The sequence below is a fragment of the Phocoena sinus genome, chromosome 2 (genome assembly GCF_008692025.1).
Source record: "Phocoena sinus isolate mPhoSin1 chromosome 2, mPhoSin1.pri, whole genome shotgun sequence".
NCBI classification, from domain to species: Eukaryota; Metazoa; Chordata; class Mammalia; order Artiodactyla; family Phocoenidae; genus Phocoena; species Phocoena sinus.
The window spans coordinates 138,620,028-138,638,276 of NC_045764.1; the positions used below are offsets into that span (position 1 = coordinate 138,620,028).

At 37.3% G+C, this 18,249-nt stretch overlaps 1 protein-coding gene across 2 annotated transcripts in view; it reads left to right on the forward strand.

Moving 5' to 3' along the window:
• Positions 1-1,886: 1,886 nt before the first annotated feature.
• SYT16 (synaptotagmin 16) overlaps positions 1,887-18,249 on the forward strand; it is a 115,555-nt gene continuing 99,192 nt past the window's right edge. For both annotated transcript variants that reach the window (XM_032623273.1, XM_032623274.1), the window contains exon 1: positions 1,887-2,406. In XM_032623273.1, the coding sequence (XP_032479164.1) occupies positions 1,887-2,406 (520 nt within the window). The remainder of the gene's footprint in view (positions 2,407-18,249) is intronic.

Genomic DNA, 18,249 nt, shown 5'->3' on the forward strand with positions numbered 1-18,249 from the left:
TCTAGAGTGTCGAACATTTGTTGTAGCAAAAGTGATGTGCTAGGTTTTGATGAGCTGAAGTTGAGATTTTGGTGAGTTGTCCCAGTGTAGCTATTTCCTTAGATCAGCATTTCTCAAACGTTGGTGGTTGTCAGAATCACCTGGGGAACCTGACAAAAATGCAAAGGTCCAGAGCCTTTTTCCTTCAACTAGCCTGGGCCTCTGTGGTTTTTATTAGCTCGCCAGGTGATTCTGACACAGCAGAGTTTGAGAACCACTAGCTTAGATAACCAGACACAAGTCTGGAAAGAGGGATTGAGTTAAGGGCTGGAGATGTATATTTTAGAGTTTTAAAAAAGTGTTAATTGAGACTTATGGATGGGTCAACTTTCCCAGCTGATGAGTATTAAGGGGGAAGAGGAAAAACTGCAGGACAATGAGTGATTGCATATATGTAGTTGGTGTTTAGACCAGGAAGAGCCTGAAAGACAGACACATGAATTATTCAGCGTCAGGAAAGTGCAGAGAGCTCAGTTTCCCTTTAACTGGAATGTGGGCTCCATGGGGATAGAAACCTCAGGGTTACCTTATACCTGGCATTGTGCCCAGCACTTAATAGGCATTTAATCAATATTTGTTTATTGAATGAATCAATGTGTGGCTCGCACAGAATCTAAAGAGAAGTTTTTAGGAGGATGTAGGCAGTCATGTCACATGGAGCAGCCTGAGGTCAAGGTGGCTGAAATTTATAGGATTGCTGATAGATTTGGTCAGAAGGAAGCTATTACTATAAAAGAGATGGGGTGATTAAGTGCAAGCAGGAATTTAGGCTCTGCTGTCATGTATAACATTCATCCTGAGCTGTTGATGAGCAGTGTAAAGGCAGGCAATAAGTGTGTACACACATAATGCACATAACATATGGTTATGTATACACAGGTATATGTGTACATGTTTGTATATCTGTGTGTATTCACGCATATCCGTGAAAGTATAGATCTTTAGCCCTGGAGTGTTCATTGTGCCCTGTTGCTCTGTCGACATCTGTAGCTGAGCCTCCTTCAGGTTATGAATCTCGTGGGAAAGGGTGTCTCCCAGGAGTCTCACAGGTTGTAGAGGGCTGTCTTTGGGCAGTTGGAACACAGACAGAAGCAACAAAACGCTCTGAACATGTCTCCAATAAGCTGTGTAATCTACTTGCCACCCTCAGTCTTTCAGAGGTTGGTTGTTTCCCAAGAATAGGTGTAATTTCTAGAAATTGCATAAAAATGTAAAATCCGGCTCTAAGATTTGTTAAAAGCTTTTTAATTCCAGGCACACATTTCCTTTGAAAGGATAAATCTTCGTGTCATGAAGCAGAGATGCTTATTAGCCTGCTTTCTGTGATCTGCAGATTCATAGATGAAGCATCCAACCTTTCTTGTATTTTGAAATGTCATGTCCGGCTGCCTCTTAATGAAGATTCATTTATCCTTTTTACACTGTTAAGTACGGTCTGTGGGGATAGACTTCTCTCAGTCCACAGGAATAGAGCCCATTAGTGCTAATGGAAGTTTTGCACATGTCTGCAGAAGTGAACAGGCATTGAAATAGTTTATTGATACCTTTAGACTTTTACAGTCATTTTTATTTAGCTGCCTTAAGGATTTCAATGATGACCCCTTTTTGTCCCCATATAGTGTTTGACATTGATTGTAGGAATCTGGTGATGGGCCTGAGGTTGTAACTTTAACAGGTGTAAGTATTTCTTTCCTCTGTTTCAGCTGAGAAGTTTTGAGAGTGAAATATTCACAGCCATTGAGAGACCTCCAATTTAATTTCTCATCATGCTTGTTCTGTAGTTCACATTAAGTCCAGAGTATTGAAGGAACGGAACAGGTGGACTTGTAGACATCAGATAGTTGGCCATGCTGTTGACAATGGCGTCTCAGGATGCTCAGAACCTCTTCCAGCCTCTCTCTTCCTGGATATATCGGGTTTATGAAGCTCTCCAGCAAGCAGGAGATACGTTATCTGCTTTGCTGGTTAACTTCAACAAACAAGACTCTAAATTGAGTGACAAGCTAGACCAGGACTTAGATGATATTCAGATTCAGGAAACTTACTTTGAAGATGAAGAACAAAGCAATTGGAGTCAAGAGGACATAAATTCCTTGTTTCTTGAAGTGGATCATTTCTCCTCTTGTAACAGTGATTTGCAGGACTCTGCCCAAAGTTCAAGCCCCAGACTTAGCCAGCATGCAAAGGACGCCTGTTCCATAGTGACCCAGTGGCCCAGTCAGACCCTTGATGACCAAAAGCCACCACATGTGCTTTCTTCTGTTGCCGAGGAAGAACATCACCTTGAAAAGCAAAGGAGTGGCCTTCAACAGGGCTTTGACAGCCACCTTTCTGGTATTTTAGAAAACGTTAATGGAAAAATGCAAGGTAAGCTAGCCAGTAATCATTTTCTATGGGTTTGTCCAAAGGATATTTCTACTCATTTTATTTTAGTTATCATTTGAATTTTATTTTTGTCTCTTATACCTTTCCACATACTGGCTTCTTAATGCGAGTTGTAATCTTTAGGAATATTTTCAATATATAAAACTTTGGAAGATCCACATTGGTGGGCTCCATATTCCAAAACAATAGTTCTGAGCAAGTGAAATGGTGAAAACGAGTCTGTGGGTTCTGTTTGAGAAGCCCCTAGTGCATATGTCATACTGTTTAAAACATCTTTTAAAATATTCTCTCTTTTTTAAACTAGGTTAGGAATCTCTAGATGTTACTATATTATTCAGTGTGAAATCCTGTGCAAAAAGCCATACTTGTTGCAAAATTTTTAGTTGATAACACTCCAAGAACACTTCTCACAGTGTTGTACTGAGACGTGATGTGAGATGACAGTAGATAGGAAATCTTTGGAATAAGAATAGCTCGCTTTTCTTCTAGCCTTGAATGGAACGGACACATTAAAAACAAACTGCCTATAGAGCTTCATCCTGTCAGAACTGAGCATATAATGGGCCTTCAATAAATGCATAATGAATATGGTAAAAATGTAATTAACTCTATAAAAGTAGCTGTAGTATGTTCTGGCATAAATTTCTCACGCTTCTGTTACTCTAAGCCTGAAGTAAGGACATTCCATTTTATTGAGAGACAGAGAGATACATGATAGGCAGAGAAAGGTGTTGGGTGTGTATATAGGATGTGTGTTTGTAATGCACACATAGCTTATGCAGGTTTTCAGATCTTTTAATGTAAAAGGTGAACGCATTAATTCTCTTCTCGTTGGAGGGAGCAGACTTTTCTGGAATACTTTCTTAGTGTCTTCATCCATTTTCAGTGATTCCTCTTAGCTTTATCTTTTTAGAGGAATGTTTTATCCAGGCACATACAGTCTTAGTAAATGAAGAAATATAATTTCACATTCTTTTTATAATGCTTTCTTAAAAAATTTTTTTTTTATTGGGGCATAGTTGTTTTACAATGTTGTGTTAGTTTCTAATGTATAGTGAAGTGGAGTTCCCTGTGTTATACAGCAGGTCCTCATTAGTTATCCATTTTATATATGCTGTTGTTTACATGTCAATCCCAATCTCCCAATTCATCCCACTCCCCCTTCCCCCCCTTGGTGTCCACATGTCCGCTCTCTACATCTGTGTCTCTATTTCTGCCTTGCAAACCGGTCTATCTGTACCGTTTTTCTAGATTCCACATATATGTATAATGCTTTCTTGATACTCTTACTCAAATTAAAGTATCAAATGCTAGAATGAATTGGTGAACCAGGGTAGCCTAATATTCTTTCTGAATCTGATAAACTATAAATAAATGCAATTGCAAGCTTTTTAAAATTATCTATAGAGATAATCCTAGAAATATCTGGACTACTAATAGGATTTCTTAGATTTGACTTGGAATTACTATTCCGGCTCAATAGATGCTTAACACTGGCTTCTGTTAATTTTTGTAATTGTTGTAATAATCTAATGGCAATTAAACAATTGTGTTCATTTGTTCATTCGGGAAATGTTGATTCACTAGATTGTAGCCTTCTGGAAGCCAGCAGCCGTGTCGCAGATTCATTTCTGTATCCTTACTATCAAACACAATGTTAGGTATATAACAGGACATCAAATAATAATTACTGATGGAACAACAAGGAAAGCTAACAGCTCTACGAGGTAAATACCATTATTATTCTCACTTCACAGTTGAGAAAATTGATGATTAGAATTTGGGACTCTATCCAAGACTGACATTTAGAAAGAGGCAGAGCTCAGGTAGTCTGATTCTAGAGTTTACACATATAACTCTCCCACCCCCACCCTTTTTAAAGTTATAATTTACATATAGTAAAATTCATCCTTCTGTAGTGCACAGTTCTGTGAGTTTTGACAGACACACGTGGTCTTCTAACCACCACCACCATCCAGGTATGAAATAGTTCTATCACTCAAGTCCCTCTGGGGCCAGTCCTTTTCCCTACCTCCAGCTCCTGGAAATTGCTGATATGTTTTCTCTTTCTCTTGTTTGCCTTTTCCAGCATGTTATATAAATGGAATCATGCAGTTTGTAGCCTTTTGAGGCTGGCTATTTTCATAATGCCCTTATTGTAACACCCTTGAGATTTATCTGTGTTGTCACGTGTTCCACTGGTTTGCTTTTTTTTTTATTATTATTGCTAAATAGTATTCCATTGCAGGAAGGACCCAGTTTGTTGATCCATTCAGCAGTTGAGGGATATTTGGGTTGTTTCCAGTTTTTAGCATTATGAATAAAGCTACTATAAACACTTGCAAAACAGGTTTTCGTGTGAATGTGTTTTCAATTAGGTGAATACCTATGAGTGGGATTGCTGGGTCATATGGAAAGTATATGTTTAACTTTATAAAAAAAAAATCCACTGTTTTCCAGAGTACAATTTTGCATTCTCAAAAGTTATGTATGAGATTTCCAGTCACTCATATCCTCACCAACACTTTGTGGTATTATTATTATTTTTTTTTAGCCATTCTCATAGGTGTGTGGTGATAACTCATGTTGGGAGATAATTCTCCATCGGTGTCTTGCATGTCCTATGAGCAGGGCAGAGCCACAAACAGCCTTTTGTTTTGGATTATCTTTTCAAGGGTGTTTGTATGACAGCCTTGGAAGATAGTGTCCCTCCAGAGCACAGGGGATATTTGTTTGCTGTCCAATCTAATAAAGTTAATGTCTCTCTTCAGGGCAAAGCTTAGGCAAATTTGCTTGCAAATGGTAGAGGTTTTCCAAGCTTGGTGTTCCCTGGCAACATAAACCCATTGCACGCACGGAATCTATCTGGGTCAGCCTCTGCATTACCCCCATGGTACTTGGAGGTACTGTGAGTAGTAAATTGTCCTTTGTCTCTAACCCAGAAGTCTTGCATCTCTGCCATCTGTAAAACAGTAGCAGGCAAACTTGTTAGATGCAAGTAGGATAAAATCGTAGACCCTTCATAGGTTTTAACATCCCGTTTGGCTTTAATTTGCATGTCCCTAATAACACTGAGCATATTTTCATGTAGTTGTAATCTGTATGACTTCTTTGTAGGGTCTTCAAATCTTTTGCGCACTTTCATTGAATTGTTTGTTTTCTTATTTTTGAGATTTGGGAACTATGTTTATATTCTGAATATGAGGAATGTACTTTAAAAATATTTTCTCCCAGTTTTGTGGCTTGAATTTTCATTCTCTTAACAATGTCCCTCAAAGAACAGAGATTCTTAATTAAATGAAATCCACCTTATCAAGTATTTCTTTTATGAATTGTGCTTTTGGTATCATATCTAAGAAATCTTTCTATAACCTAGGGTCAGAAAGATTTTTTCTCCTGTGTTTTATTCTAGAAATTTTAAAGTTATGGATTTTGCATTTAGAGCTATGATCTATTTTGAGGTATTTTTTATATGATGCAAGGTGTGGATTAAGCCCTCCCCCCACCATGTAGGTGACTAATAATTCCTATACCATTTGTTGAAATGACTGTACTTTCTCCGTTGTTTGCTTTGATATCTTTGTCAGAAATCTATTATCTATGTACGTGTGGGTCTATTTCTGGACTCTATATTTTCCCATTTGTATTCTTTCTCTAACAACACACTGTCTTGATGACTATAGCGTTATGGTCTTGAAATCAGGTGAGCCCTCAATTTTATATTTTAAAAATTGTTTTGACCATTCTAGTTGTTTCCATATAGTTTTTAGATTAGGCTTACTGATTTTTACAAAAAAATTTGTTGAGAATTTTATTGGAATTTTGTTGAATCCATAGATCAGTTTGGAGAGAATGACATGCTAATAATAGTGTGTCTTTATGCAAGAGGGAAGAGATATGGGGACATATGTTTATGTATAACTGATTCACTTTGTTATAAAGCAGAAACTAACACACCATTGTAAAGCAATTATACTCCAATAAAGATGTTAAAAAATAATAATGTGTCTTTAAATCTACGAACATGGTATACCACGTCATTTATTTAGTTCTTAATTTTTTTCACCTGTTTTGTAGTTTCCAGCATACAGGTCTCATACATATTTTGTTAGATTTATACCTAAGTATTTCCCTTTTCTTGGATTTAATTGTAAATAGTATATCTATAACTTTAAATTTCCAACTGCTACTTGCTAGTATATAGAAATGCCATTGATGTTTGTATATAATCTTGTATTTTGCAACCTCCCTAAACTCAGTGATGAGTTCTAATTGCTTTTTTTAAAAAAATTTTATTTATGTATTTATTTATTTTTGGCTGCACTTGGTCTTCGTTGCTGTGCGCGGGCTTTCTCTAGTTGCAGTGAGTGGGGGCTACTCTTCGTTGTGGTGCGCGGGACTCTCATTGCGGTGGCCTCTCCCGTTTCAGGGCGTGGGCTTCAGTAGTTGTGGCTCGCGGGCTCTAGAATACAGCCTCAGTAGTTGTGGCGCACAGGCTTAGTTGCTCCACAGCACATGGGATCTTCCCGGACTAGATCTTGAACCCATGTCCCCTTACATTGGCAGGAGGACTCTCAACCACTGCGCCACCAGGGAAGCCCCACCTCTAATTGCTTTTTTATAGCTATTTTGGGATTTTCTGCGTAGATAATAATATAATCACACAAATGACAGTTTTATTTATTCCGTTTCAATACCCATGTCTATTATTTCTTTTTCCAGACTGATTACACTATATTATCATGTTGAATAAGAATGGTGAAAGTGGGTATATTTGCCTTGATCCTGGGCTTAGTGGAAAATCTTTGTCTTTCACTGTTACTTAGTAGTTAGATGTAGCTTTCTGTAGATGCTCTTTATTAAATAGAAGAAATTTCTTTCTATTCCAATTTGTTGAGAGTTTTTAATCAAAACGGATGTTGAATTCTGTCAAGTGCAGTTTTGCATCTGTTGAGCTGATCATATGATTTTTTTTTAATCTGTTGAAATGAATTATACTGATTAAGTTTTGAGTGTCGAACCTGTCTTGCATACCTGGGTAAAATCTGCTTGGTCGTGATGTACTATTCTTTTCATATATTGCTGGATTTGACTTGCTAATATTTTGTTGAGGAATTTTTATCAATTTACATTAGGGATATTAGTCTATAGTTTTGTTTTCTCGCAATATCTTTGTCTAGTTTTGGTATCTGGGTAATGCTGGACTCATAACATGAGTTGTGTAATGTTTCTCCTTTTTTATAGTCTGGACAAATTTGTGTTAAATCAGTATTTATTTCTTAAATGTTTGCTAGAATTTTCCATTGAAGTCAGCTGAGTTTGGAATTTTGTTGTTGTTGGAAGATTTTGAAATAAAAATTCAGTTTCTTTAGTGTGTATAGGATTATTCAAGATGTCTGTCTTTCTTGAGTGACTTTTGGTGGTTTGTGTTTCTCAAGGATTGTTTTTTTTCATTTCATCTATGTTGTTAAGTTTATGGACATAGTATTTTCTTTTTATCCTTTTAGTGTTTGTAGGATATATAGTAGTCTCCATTGTTTCCTGATATTGGTAATTTTTATCTTATTTTTTCCAGGGGTGTGGGGTCTGAGTAGAGGACTATCTATATGTCTATATGTTTTTCGAAGAACTAGTTTTTGGTTTCATTAATTTTTCCCTATTGTTTTTCTGTTCCTAATTTTATTGAATTCTGTTATTTATTATTTTCTTCCTTCTGCTTGCTTTGGATATAATTTGTTCTTTTTTTCTAATATAATCATTTAATGGATGCATTTTTCTAAACGCTGCTTTGTCTACATCCAAAAATATTAATATGTTGTTTTTATTTTCATTATATTAAAATATTTCCTAATTTCCCTTTGACTTCCTTTCTGATGCATTGTTTATTTAAAAGCGTATAGGTTAGGTTCCAAATGTTGGGAATATTCTGGATAACTTTCTGTTACCAATTTCTGGTTTAATTCAGTTGTGGTCTGAGGACATACTCTGTATTACTTTAGTTTAAAAATATTAAAGTTTATTTTATGATCCTGAACATGTTCTAACTTGTTGAATGTTTCATGTGTACTTAAAAAGACTGTGTATTTTGCTGTTATTGGATACAGTGTTCTATAAATTACTTCAAGTTGTTTGAGGCTGTTTTCCTGTATATTTATTTTTATACTGATTTTGTTTACTTATTTTGTTCTGTTGGTTACTCTATTTGTGGATTTGGCTATTTTCCTCTTTTCTGTTCTTTCAGTTTTTGCTTCATGTAGTTTGAAGCTCTGTTGTTAAATACATACACATTTTAGAAATATACGTCTTCTTGATGAATTGACCTCTTGGTCATTATATAATGTACCTTTTTGTATCCCTGGTAGTATTTCTTGACCTAAAGTCTACTTTGATATTAATATGGCTACTCCAGCTTTCTTTTGATTACTGTTGGCATGACATGTTCTTTTCTACTCTTTAACTTTAAATCTATCTTTATCTTTATAGTGGGATTCTTGTACGTGGCATATAATTGGGTCCTGCTTTTTTATCCAAATTGACAATCTTTTACTTTTAATTGGTATGTTTAAACTGTTTGTATTTAATGTAATTATTGATAATGGATTAAAATCTGTCATTTGTTAGATTTTTTCCTATTTGTTTCATCTATTCTTTGTTTCTTTTATCCTATTTTTTTCTGCATTCTTTTGAATTGAATCTTTTTGTGATTCCATTTCATCTCCACTATGGGCTCATTATTTTTATCTCTTTTAAAAAAAGTTTAATGATCATCCTAAGATTTTACAACATATATCTTTAGTTAATCGCAGTCTATCTTGAAATAATATTGTACTGCTTCAGGTATAGTTAGATAACGTTACAACAATGTACTCCCAATTCTTCCTTCCCATCCTTTATTTTTCTGTTGCTACATATTTAATAAATACTCAATATGCTGATATTTGATATTTGCTTTAGTTGGTTGGTTATCTCCTAGAGTGATTAAAATAAGAAAAAAAGAATTCTATATTTACATCATTTATGTCATTTGAAGCACTCTTTAACTTTTCTTGTGCATATATGCAGCTAATGAATTATCTTAGTTATTGTTTGTCTGAAAAATATTTATTTAGCGTTGAAATATATTTTAGATACGTATAGAGTTCTGAGTTGACAGTTATTTTTCTTTTAGCACTTTAAGGTTTCCATTTCACTGTCTTGTGGTTTGTATAGTTTTCCTATGAGAAGCATGTTGTCTTTCTTACTTTTGTTCCTCTGCATATAATGTGTCTTTTTTTCCCAGTGGATGCCTTAAAGATTTTGTCTTTATCTTTGGTTTTCAGCAGCATATATCTAGGTGTGTGTGTGTGTGTGTGTGCACGTTTATATTTGTACTGCATATGTGTATGTGTGTGTTCTGGTATTCGTTTTTATTGGTGTTCTCTGTCCTTCTTGTGTCTGTGAGTTAGTAAGTTTCATTACTTTTGGAAAATTCTGTGCCATCATCTTTTCAAATATTTCTTCTAATCCATTTTCTCTTGCTCCTTCTTCTGGTATTCCAATTGTACAAATACTAGCCCATTTGATATCATCCCACAGCTCTTGAATGTTCTTTTTCTTCCCTTCATTCTTTATTTTTTTTCTCTTTGTATTTCAGTTTGGGTAGTCGTATCTAATGACATAGTCTTCAAGTTGACTAATATTTTCTTTGGTTGTGTGAAGTCTGGTGATTAGGCCATCAAAAGTATTCTTCATCTTGGTTACGTTGTTTTTCATTTCTAGCATTTTAATTTGGTTAAAAATTTATTTCAGTTTCTCTGCTGAAATTCTTCATCAATTCATGCATGTTTCTCCCTTTTTCCACTAGTAATATGTTTTTAGCATATTAATCATAGTATTTTAAAATTCCTTGTGTGATAGTTCTAACACTTGAGTCATATCTGAGTTTGGCTTTCTTGATTGCTTTGTGTCTTGACAGTGTATTTTTCCTTTCTGCTTTTTTGCTTTTCTTGTATTTTAGACTGAAAATTGAACATCATATGTAGGGGAAGTAAATAGTATGTCTGCCTGGAAGTAGGTGAGCCTTTTCTAGTGCTGGGCCTTTAGTGTGAAGGGGTTGAGTCAATAGTCAGAATATGAGCTGGGTTTCGGTTTTGTTGTTGTTATTGTTATCTCCTTGTAGTATAGCCTTCAAAACCCTCTATTATTACATTGTGTTTAGGGTAGGGGCTTGTTTGCTACAGAGCTTTGTCAAAATCTGCTCCATCTTCAGCTTCAAGTCTCTTCTCGTTGCCCGTACCTCAGAGAGGGTCTCTGTTTTCAGGCTGTTGGCCCTTTCCCAGAAGGAGCCTGATGTTATTCATTACTTGGTGTTTGCTCATATGGTGTTGTTGTGTTGGAAGTTTCTGTTTTCTGCTGTTCTGGAACGGCCTCTGTCTTAGGCAGGTGATATGTTCCTGTGTCTTGGGTTGGGGCCTTCTTGGTAATCTTGCCCCTCCCTCAGAGTTAGGGGATTTCTACTGGTATGACTCTAGGACTTCTTTCTACCTCTTCCCCAGTGGTGGTAGTTTTTATTCTGTTCTTTTCACTCACCTTAATGTGTCTCTGCCTATGGTCTGAGGGTGATGGGATTTGCTGCCCTTTCCCAAGTGGCTTGTGGCTTTTATTCCGTAGTGGAAAGATGAGCGAGGAATCCTGGTGAGACTTCTGATTTTGTCTATAGCAGCTGCTCTTTCCCTTACTCCAGGACTGTACCATGAGAGGACCTTTCTCCACTCCTGCCCTGCCCCGCTCCGCTCTGTCTTTCTTATGAGTACCAGGTGAGTTCTGTGGGGCCAGGCTTCTAAGTGGGTTTCAATTTCCCTGGGGTTTGTGGCTCCCATGGGTTCTCTACTCTTGTGCTAGTACACACTTAGTCTTTAGAAGTTCTTTGAAAATATTAGCTTAATTTTTCTTGCCAGCTTGTATGAATCCAGCATCTGCCCCTGGCAAGCAAACGCTTCTGTCCTTTCTCCCATGGAAAGAAGTTTTCTTTTTGTAACTTTTGGATTAGTTGGTTGCTTTACGATCTCAGCTCTCTGATGGGTTTTAAAATGTGTAATTTGACATATTATGCAGATTTAATTTTTATTTAAAGAGCGAGAGCATTATTTCCAGTTTTTCTACATCCTAAGTGGAAGCTAGAACATAGAGCTTTGCACACTTAACACTAAACTCTAAAATTAAGTTGGACATTCTCATTAATTTGGGTGGCATGTTTGGGCTTGGAGATAAATGTACAAATAAAATATTGGTCTTAAGGAATTTTCTAATGCCTAAGAGATAGTTACATGTAAGTAGTCCCATTTTTAAAAGTTTGTAGAAAATTAGAACAGTTATCTATGTGGTAACTTTTGAGGTGGTTTTGCCAGTGGTGATCAGAGAAGGTTCCACAGAGCAGATGATATAGGACTACAAACCCTAAGAATGAATTATAATTTAAGAGGCGAGTGGAGAGAGAAAGGCATACCATTTGAAGGAATGGCATGAACACAGACACGTGGACAAGACTGACATTTTCAGGGATGGGGCTAGCAGCATAGGCTGCAATTGGGAAGGTCTTTGTTTTTGGTGTTAAGGATTAGGTTTTGTCTCGTAAGCAGCTGGGAATCTCAAAGAGCTCTTAATCAAGTGTGATACCAACAGAACTCCATTTTAGAAGGATAACTGTGGCATCAGTTTGCAGGCTACGCTGGAGGAAAGGATATATGTTAGGGAGCTATTGTAGTAACTGGCAAGAAGAAACAGTGTGTAAGCCTATACGAACACATAAAGAGAAATAGTTGTCCTTATTTTGACATTACTCCCCCTAAAAGGCCTCTCAACTAAAGGGAGTCTTTGACAGGGCTCTGGCGGGGCAGTGGGGTACCACCTTATTATTGCTAGGTGGAGGCAGAAGTCCAGGTTTCCCTCTTGGCCTCCTTAACCCTTGAAGGAGTGCTCCTCACTAATGCTGGGTTGGATGGCAGGTCCATCTCTCCATGTGGTCTCCATTGACATGGAGGTGAAGGTAGCCGCACTGATGGTGAAAATCCTGAGTTTCCACTAGACTTCCTCTGACACCACCCAAGTAGAGTGGGGCAGGGGTGCCTTGTTACTTCAGGTGGGGTGCAGGCTCCCCATGTGCCCTTCACTGATACTGTGGGGGTACAGGATGCTCATTACTGGCCATCAAGGATGAAAGTTCTGGATTCCTACTCAGCCTTCTCTGGCACTCCCTAGTGGGGATATTGGGGTCCCTCGTTAAAGCTTGGTGAGTATGGAAGTCTAGGCTGTCTCTCTAGCCTTTGCTGGCATGAGTGAGAGTGGGGGACACAGTTTTTTTTGTGCTATTTGGCTGGATTTAGACACTTACTGTCTAAAACTTTTCTCTTTGGGTAGTCTGTCCATTTCCTGGCCCTTTGCACAGAGAGAACTGGCATCTCTTGAGTTTTTTGGTCTGTGCTCATTGGCATTTCTGGGTTGCCAGCTTCCTCAGCTTCAAGTCTGAGATATATAAGGCAAAAGAACCCAGAAAACTCACCTCCATGTTGTTCCTTGAGTCTCATGGTCACTAGCTGGTCTGCCTTCTTCTTGGCATCTTTCAGTCTTCTCATCTTTGTTTTATATACAATGTCTAGAGTTTTGAGTTGTACTTGGGGGGAAGAATAGGGAAAAGTATTTCTGTTCTGTCTTCCTTGGAAGTGAAATTCTTCAAATTAGTCCTTAATAGCATTATGACTTTAAATCCCACCCACTTCTCTCCATTTCACAGTGAAAATAAGAGGAATAGAGAAATGATACAGGGTGGCATGTATGTATAGGTAGTATGGGGAGAAACATTCCTCTGTAAAGAGATGTCTTGTATGATGTCCTTCCTCAGTTAACCAAGTATTTATTGAATGCCTACCACGTACAAAGCATTGGAGGGAATGGACAAATCTACACAAGCATAAGCTGTGGACCTCTCCTTCAGATGATTGAAATACTTGTATGGTTTGTTTAACATGTTCCAGAAGATACAAAAATGTTTTTAATGCCCTGGCTCTTTGGTGGCAGTGGGAGTTGGGAATGCAGCAGAGACCTAGAATGAGACAGCCCCGTTAGCCCAAATCACTCATGATTTTATAGATGGAGGAGCTTTACTGAGTTGTCTCTAGAGAACTTCCCTCTTTCTCCCTCGCCCTGAGGAGATGGAGTCCACTGATTTACTTCAGATGCCTTATAGACAATGAACAAAAGCTCTTATTCCTCTCTTTCGTCAAAATATTTAAATGCCCTAAGGACCCTCTGAAACTAGAATATGGGACTGGACTCTCAGCTGCAAGAATATTAAAACCCTTGTTTTTTTGTGGGGGGGGGTGGGTTACCTGCTGGTTAACACTCTTAAATTATCCTCACTTGCTCATTTTTCCCTTTATACTGGAGATCACATCAGCCTCAGTGCATGGGCTGCTTTGCAGTCTATTAGAGAGATGTATTTGGAGATACGCTAAGAAAAGGCAGCATTTTAATCAGTGATTTATATGCACTTTTTAAAAAGCCTTGTCAAGCCTGCTTTTCCCATTTAACCTTGAATTCTTTTCATAACGTTGTATCTTGATTTTATGCTCCTTAATGTGCCATATTTTTCTCCACAATAGATTTTAAGATAAATTGGCCCAAAACAAGAGGGATGCTGAATGCTTTTTGTAACCATGGAAACATTTCTGGGCAGTTACTGGGGACCTGGTTGCCAATAGTAATGTAACAGAGAAAATAGATACACTTCATTTAGCAGTTGCCTATGATTAAGAGGCAGATAGAGTCCTTATAGTGCCATCTCAAGATAGGCTTTTTGGTTTAAAGACCCAAATCCCAAACAGCAACTTCTCAGTCGAGAAGCAATTATGACACCTTTAATATGTGATGGGAAGGAGTTCTATTGCATTTTAAAATCATCTTTGTTTTCAGTTTTTCACCTCATACTTTTTTAAGGCTGTTTTTCAACCACATATATTTGTTTCCAAGAAATATGCTCACTGTTTCCTGAAATAGCCTGCTAATAGAATTAATGTGTTCCGAGTACATTGGCATGTAGAACTTCAGAAACACTCTTTGACTAGATGGAGTGTATTTAAAAAACAGAACAGCAGGCTTTGAAATCATGGTGATATAATTTGACTTTTCAATCAAAATTATTCGACAAGGCTAATGTACATGGGAAAATCCTGTCCCAACCAGTTCTTAGTACTGTTGGTTCTCATGCTTTTATGGGTTGAAGGTATTTTTTTTCTGTCGATGTTTGGGGATTGCTTGTGGCAATTGAGAGTAAGTGGTATCAGGCAAGAGCATGCAGTTGATTATAAACTACAACAGGCTTCATTTCTTCTCTATAGGATGTATTACTGAACGTGAAATGCTGCATCCTGCCTTTCCTTTAACTGCAATACTGGAACTTTGCTTTTTCATTGCCCAAGTGATTCTTGAAAGTAAAACCCATCCCTAGTTAAACTTATCTTCATTTGTTAGTACTTCATTGATAACATTTGCCACCATGTCATTGGTTATCCAGAATTGTCCAGAAAAAGTTTGAGTATTCTGAAAAAGCTTCAGAATTTGTTTTCTAAAAGCTTTATGAAGTTAATTTTCTTGCTATGTTGACTTGCGTGTTTTAGAAAAGCTGGGTATTAATGAAACATGTCAGGAGCTGATGTCCAGCTTTCGGAGCTTTGATATTTAAGGCAAGGAGGTTGTTATTTGTTTTGCAACTTTGTGTCATTTTTAAAAGGAAACTTCAGACATGTAACACAATTTGATATGGACAGAAGTTTAGAACACGTAACTTATATAAATGGTCAAATAGAGATTCAATTTTTGCCTTACTTTCTGGATACTATAATACACAGTAGGACATTTTTAAGGACAGGTTTAAATGAGAAAGCCCGTTTTTCTATTTTCCTCTTCTTAAAAGGAAAGAGGAAATGGATTTTAGGAATGGTATTAGAGGTAAATTGTGGTACAAATAAGCCTTAAATTCCATGTTCACAATTCCCAAGGCATCAGAAATTTTTCCTTAATAATGGAATTACTTGATAGTAAAAGCTCAGGGGTCTTCCTTGCCCAGAGGCACACACCGTAATTGAGGCAGGTGTATTATTTTTTGCAATTATCTAGCTCAACAGGGAAGAATCCAGAGCCAGGTAGGAACTACAGCTTAATAAGAACTTTTTTCACTTATGTGCCTGTTTCTTCTTGCTGAGGGAGATTCTTACCTGTATTGTTCGGTGTGTTGCTTATCTTTTAAAATAACATGGAGTGTTTATCCTCTTCTCTTCTTCCCCACTTATCTTTTCCTTTGTTTGGTAAGTCCCCTTTCTCCTTCCCTGGTACTCTTTTCCAGTGTCCACCCTTGTGAAGAGTGTTTCTGAAAAGGAGCCTTGCAATGGAAAGAGTTGCTGAGGTGTGATTATAAGTTCCTCTTCTCTTTGAGCTCTTGATAATTATGCTAAGGGGTGGTCTAGGCCATTGCTAATGGAGCTTTTAGTGCCCTTCACACTTCCTAGTTTTTAAATTTATGAGACATTTCAAAAACATAGAAAAATATAGCATCACACAGCAAACACCCACCACTTAACTTTGCCAAGTCTTAACATTTTCCCATATTTAATTCAGATTTATTTTAAAGAAGCCATCCAGGATGGAGGTCATTGGAGTCCCCTGAGGACCCCTCTTTGTTTCTTCCCCTTCTCTCCCTACTAGGAGTAAAACAAACCTAAATTTGGGCATTATGATTCCTATTGTGTTTTTATTCTTTTGCTGCAGGTATTTGTAAATTTTGTGCAACATAATTTTGCATGTTTTAAAGCTTTATACAAACGATATAATATTGAACGTATTTTATTCTGCAACTTGTTTTTGCTTCCACTCAATGTTACACTTTTACATTGTTCAGATACATGTCCATATGGTTTATATTAACTGCTATATAGTAGTCCACTGTATTAACATTCCATTTAATTGATTCATTCTTCTGTTGATCTAATTTATCCATTCATATGAGCATCTAATTTATTTCCCAATTTTCACTACCGTAACAGATAATTCTGCAATGTAAGTATATCTCTGAGCACATATACTAGTGTATTTAGATGGGATATATGAAAGAGACAGTCCTATTTTGAGCCCCTTTTGTAAACATGGTAGTTTCTTCCCTCGTTGAGGTCCCTCGAATTGATACTCTTGCTCTAGCCCCACTTTTTCTTGTGATGGTTCAAATTGGTTCCTTTTCCCTATAACGAACAGTCATAACCAACAGTGTGTGTTAAGGCATTAAAGGAATCTACAAGTTGTCTGTGTTTTCCACAAAAAGTTTAAATAATGAGTGAGAACATGGGACAGTGATACCAAATTTTAAGGGGTGTTATAGGCTTCTTTGAAACTTTAATGAAAGTTATGAACCTACTTATGCAGGAAGATACATACATAACATATCAAACGTTTTTAGCAATGAAATTTCATGGGTTTCTGCACCACCCAAAGTTCATCTATGGTACTCTGGATTAAAATTGACAAGGTTTACAAGAAAGAGCTAGTGATAATACAGTCAGAAGTCAAGCATTGTACCATTTCATTTGAAGTTTGGCTTTTTTCTTATGAAAATAAAATTGGAGAAATGCATTAGGATATGTGCTGGTTTTTAAACTATTGTCTCTCAGCTCAAATCCATTCTTCCATATACTGCTTCGGATGTTGGGGCTGGAATTTTGCAAACTCCTGTTTGCCTTTGCTTGGGGGTATTCTCTGATCTATGCAAGAGGAGCAGTAGAGGGATATCGGAAGATGGGAGGTAAGGAGAAAGAGCTTACTTTTTCCTGTCTTTGCTCACTGTTCCTGTTGTCGGCATCTCAGCACTGCCCTTCACAGTGCTGTCAGCAGTGTGGGTTCTAGTCTCCAGCTTCTTTGAGCATTCCAGATCCAGGCTCGTTGTACTCCACTCAGAGGTGACAGCACTGACCAGGCAGTTTCCCCTCCTTAGACGTCTGAGCTGCATATCCATAGCACCTCACCTCTGAACTCCTAGTTTATAATAACCTTGACCTCTTCCCTTTGCTTTCCCAGCCAGAGGGGTGGTAGCTGCTTCCTGCAGTTACAATCTCTGGGCTATTTCTGTTCCTCCTTCTATTTATCCAATACCCAATACCTGTGGAACCAGTTCCCTATATTAACTTCCCTCTGTTGAAATACCTATTGTGGGTTTTGTTTTCTGACTGGACCTTGACCAGTGTAGTAATTAAAGTGTTGTTCAAGCAGTTGTGTAGATTTTGAAATAGTCTATGTTAATTGTGCAAGAGCTACAATTTGCAGGTGAACTGGGACTTTCTGGAGATGATAGGTAACTGGCACAATGGACATCTAAGTCTTACCCATTCTGATGTTCACCAGGTAAACAAATTAATATGACATAGGTTATAGATGCCATGTAGAAAAATAAAACAGGATAAGGGGATAAAAATTAATTGGATGAGTGCTATTTTATATAGGGTTGTCCTTCCTCCTATACTTTTTACAGAATAACCTGTCTGGGAAGACAACAGTTATGCAGTGATCTGAAGGAAAGAGCATTCCTATTAGAGCGAACAGTAAACGGACAAGCCATGGGGTAGGATGAGGACTGTGTTTGGTGGAATGATTGTAAAATGTGGCTTTGCTGAAGCTTATCAGCATCTGGTCATCAGTAATACTGTCCAGTTATTACTCTGGAGTTTCTGTTGTTCTTGAGATTTTTCTGATGTTTCATAAATCTTTTGCTTATGGATGCCAGGTACAGGATTATCACAGGAGACTTTCTTG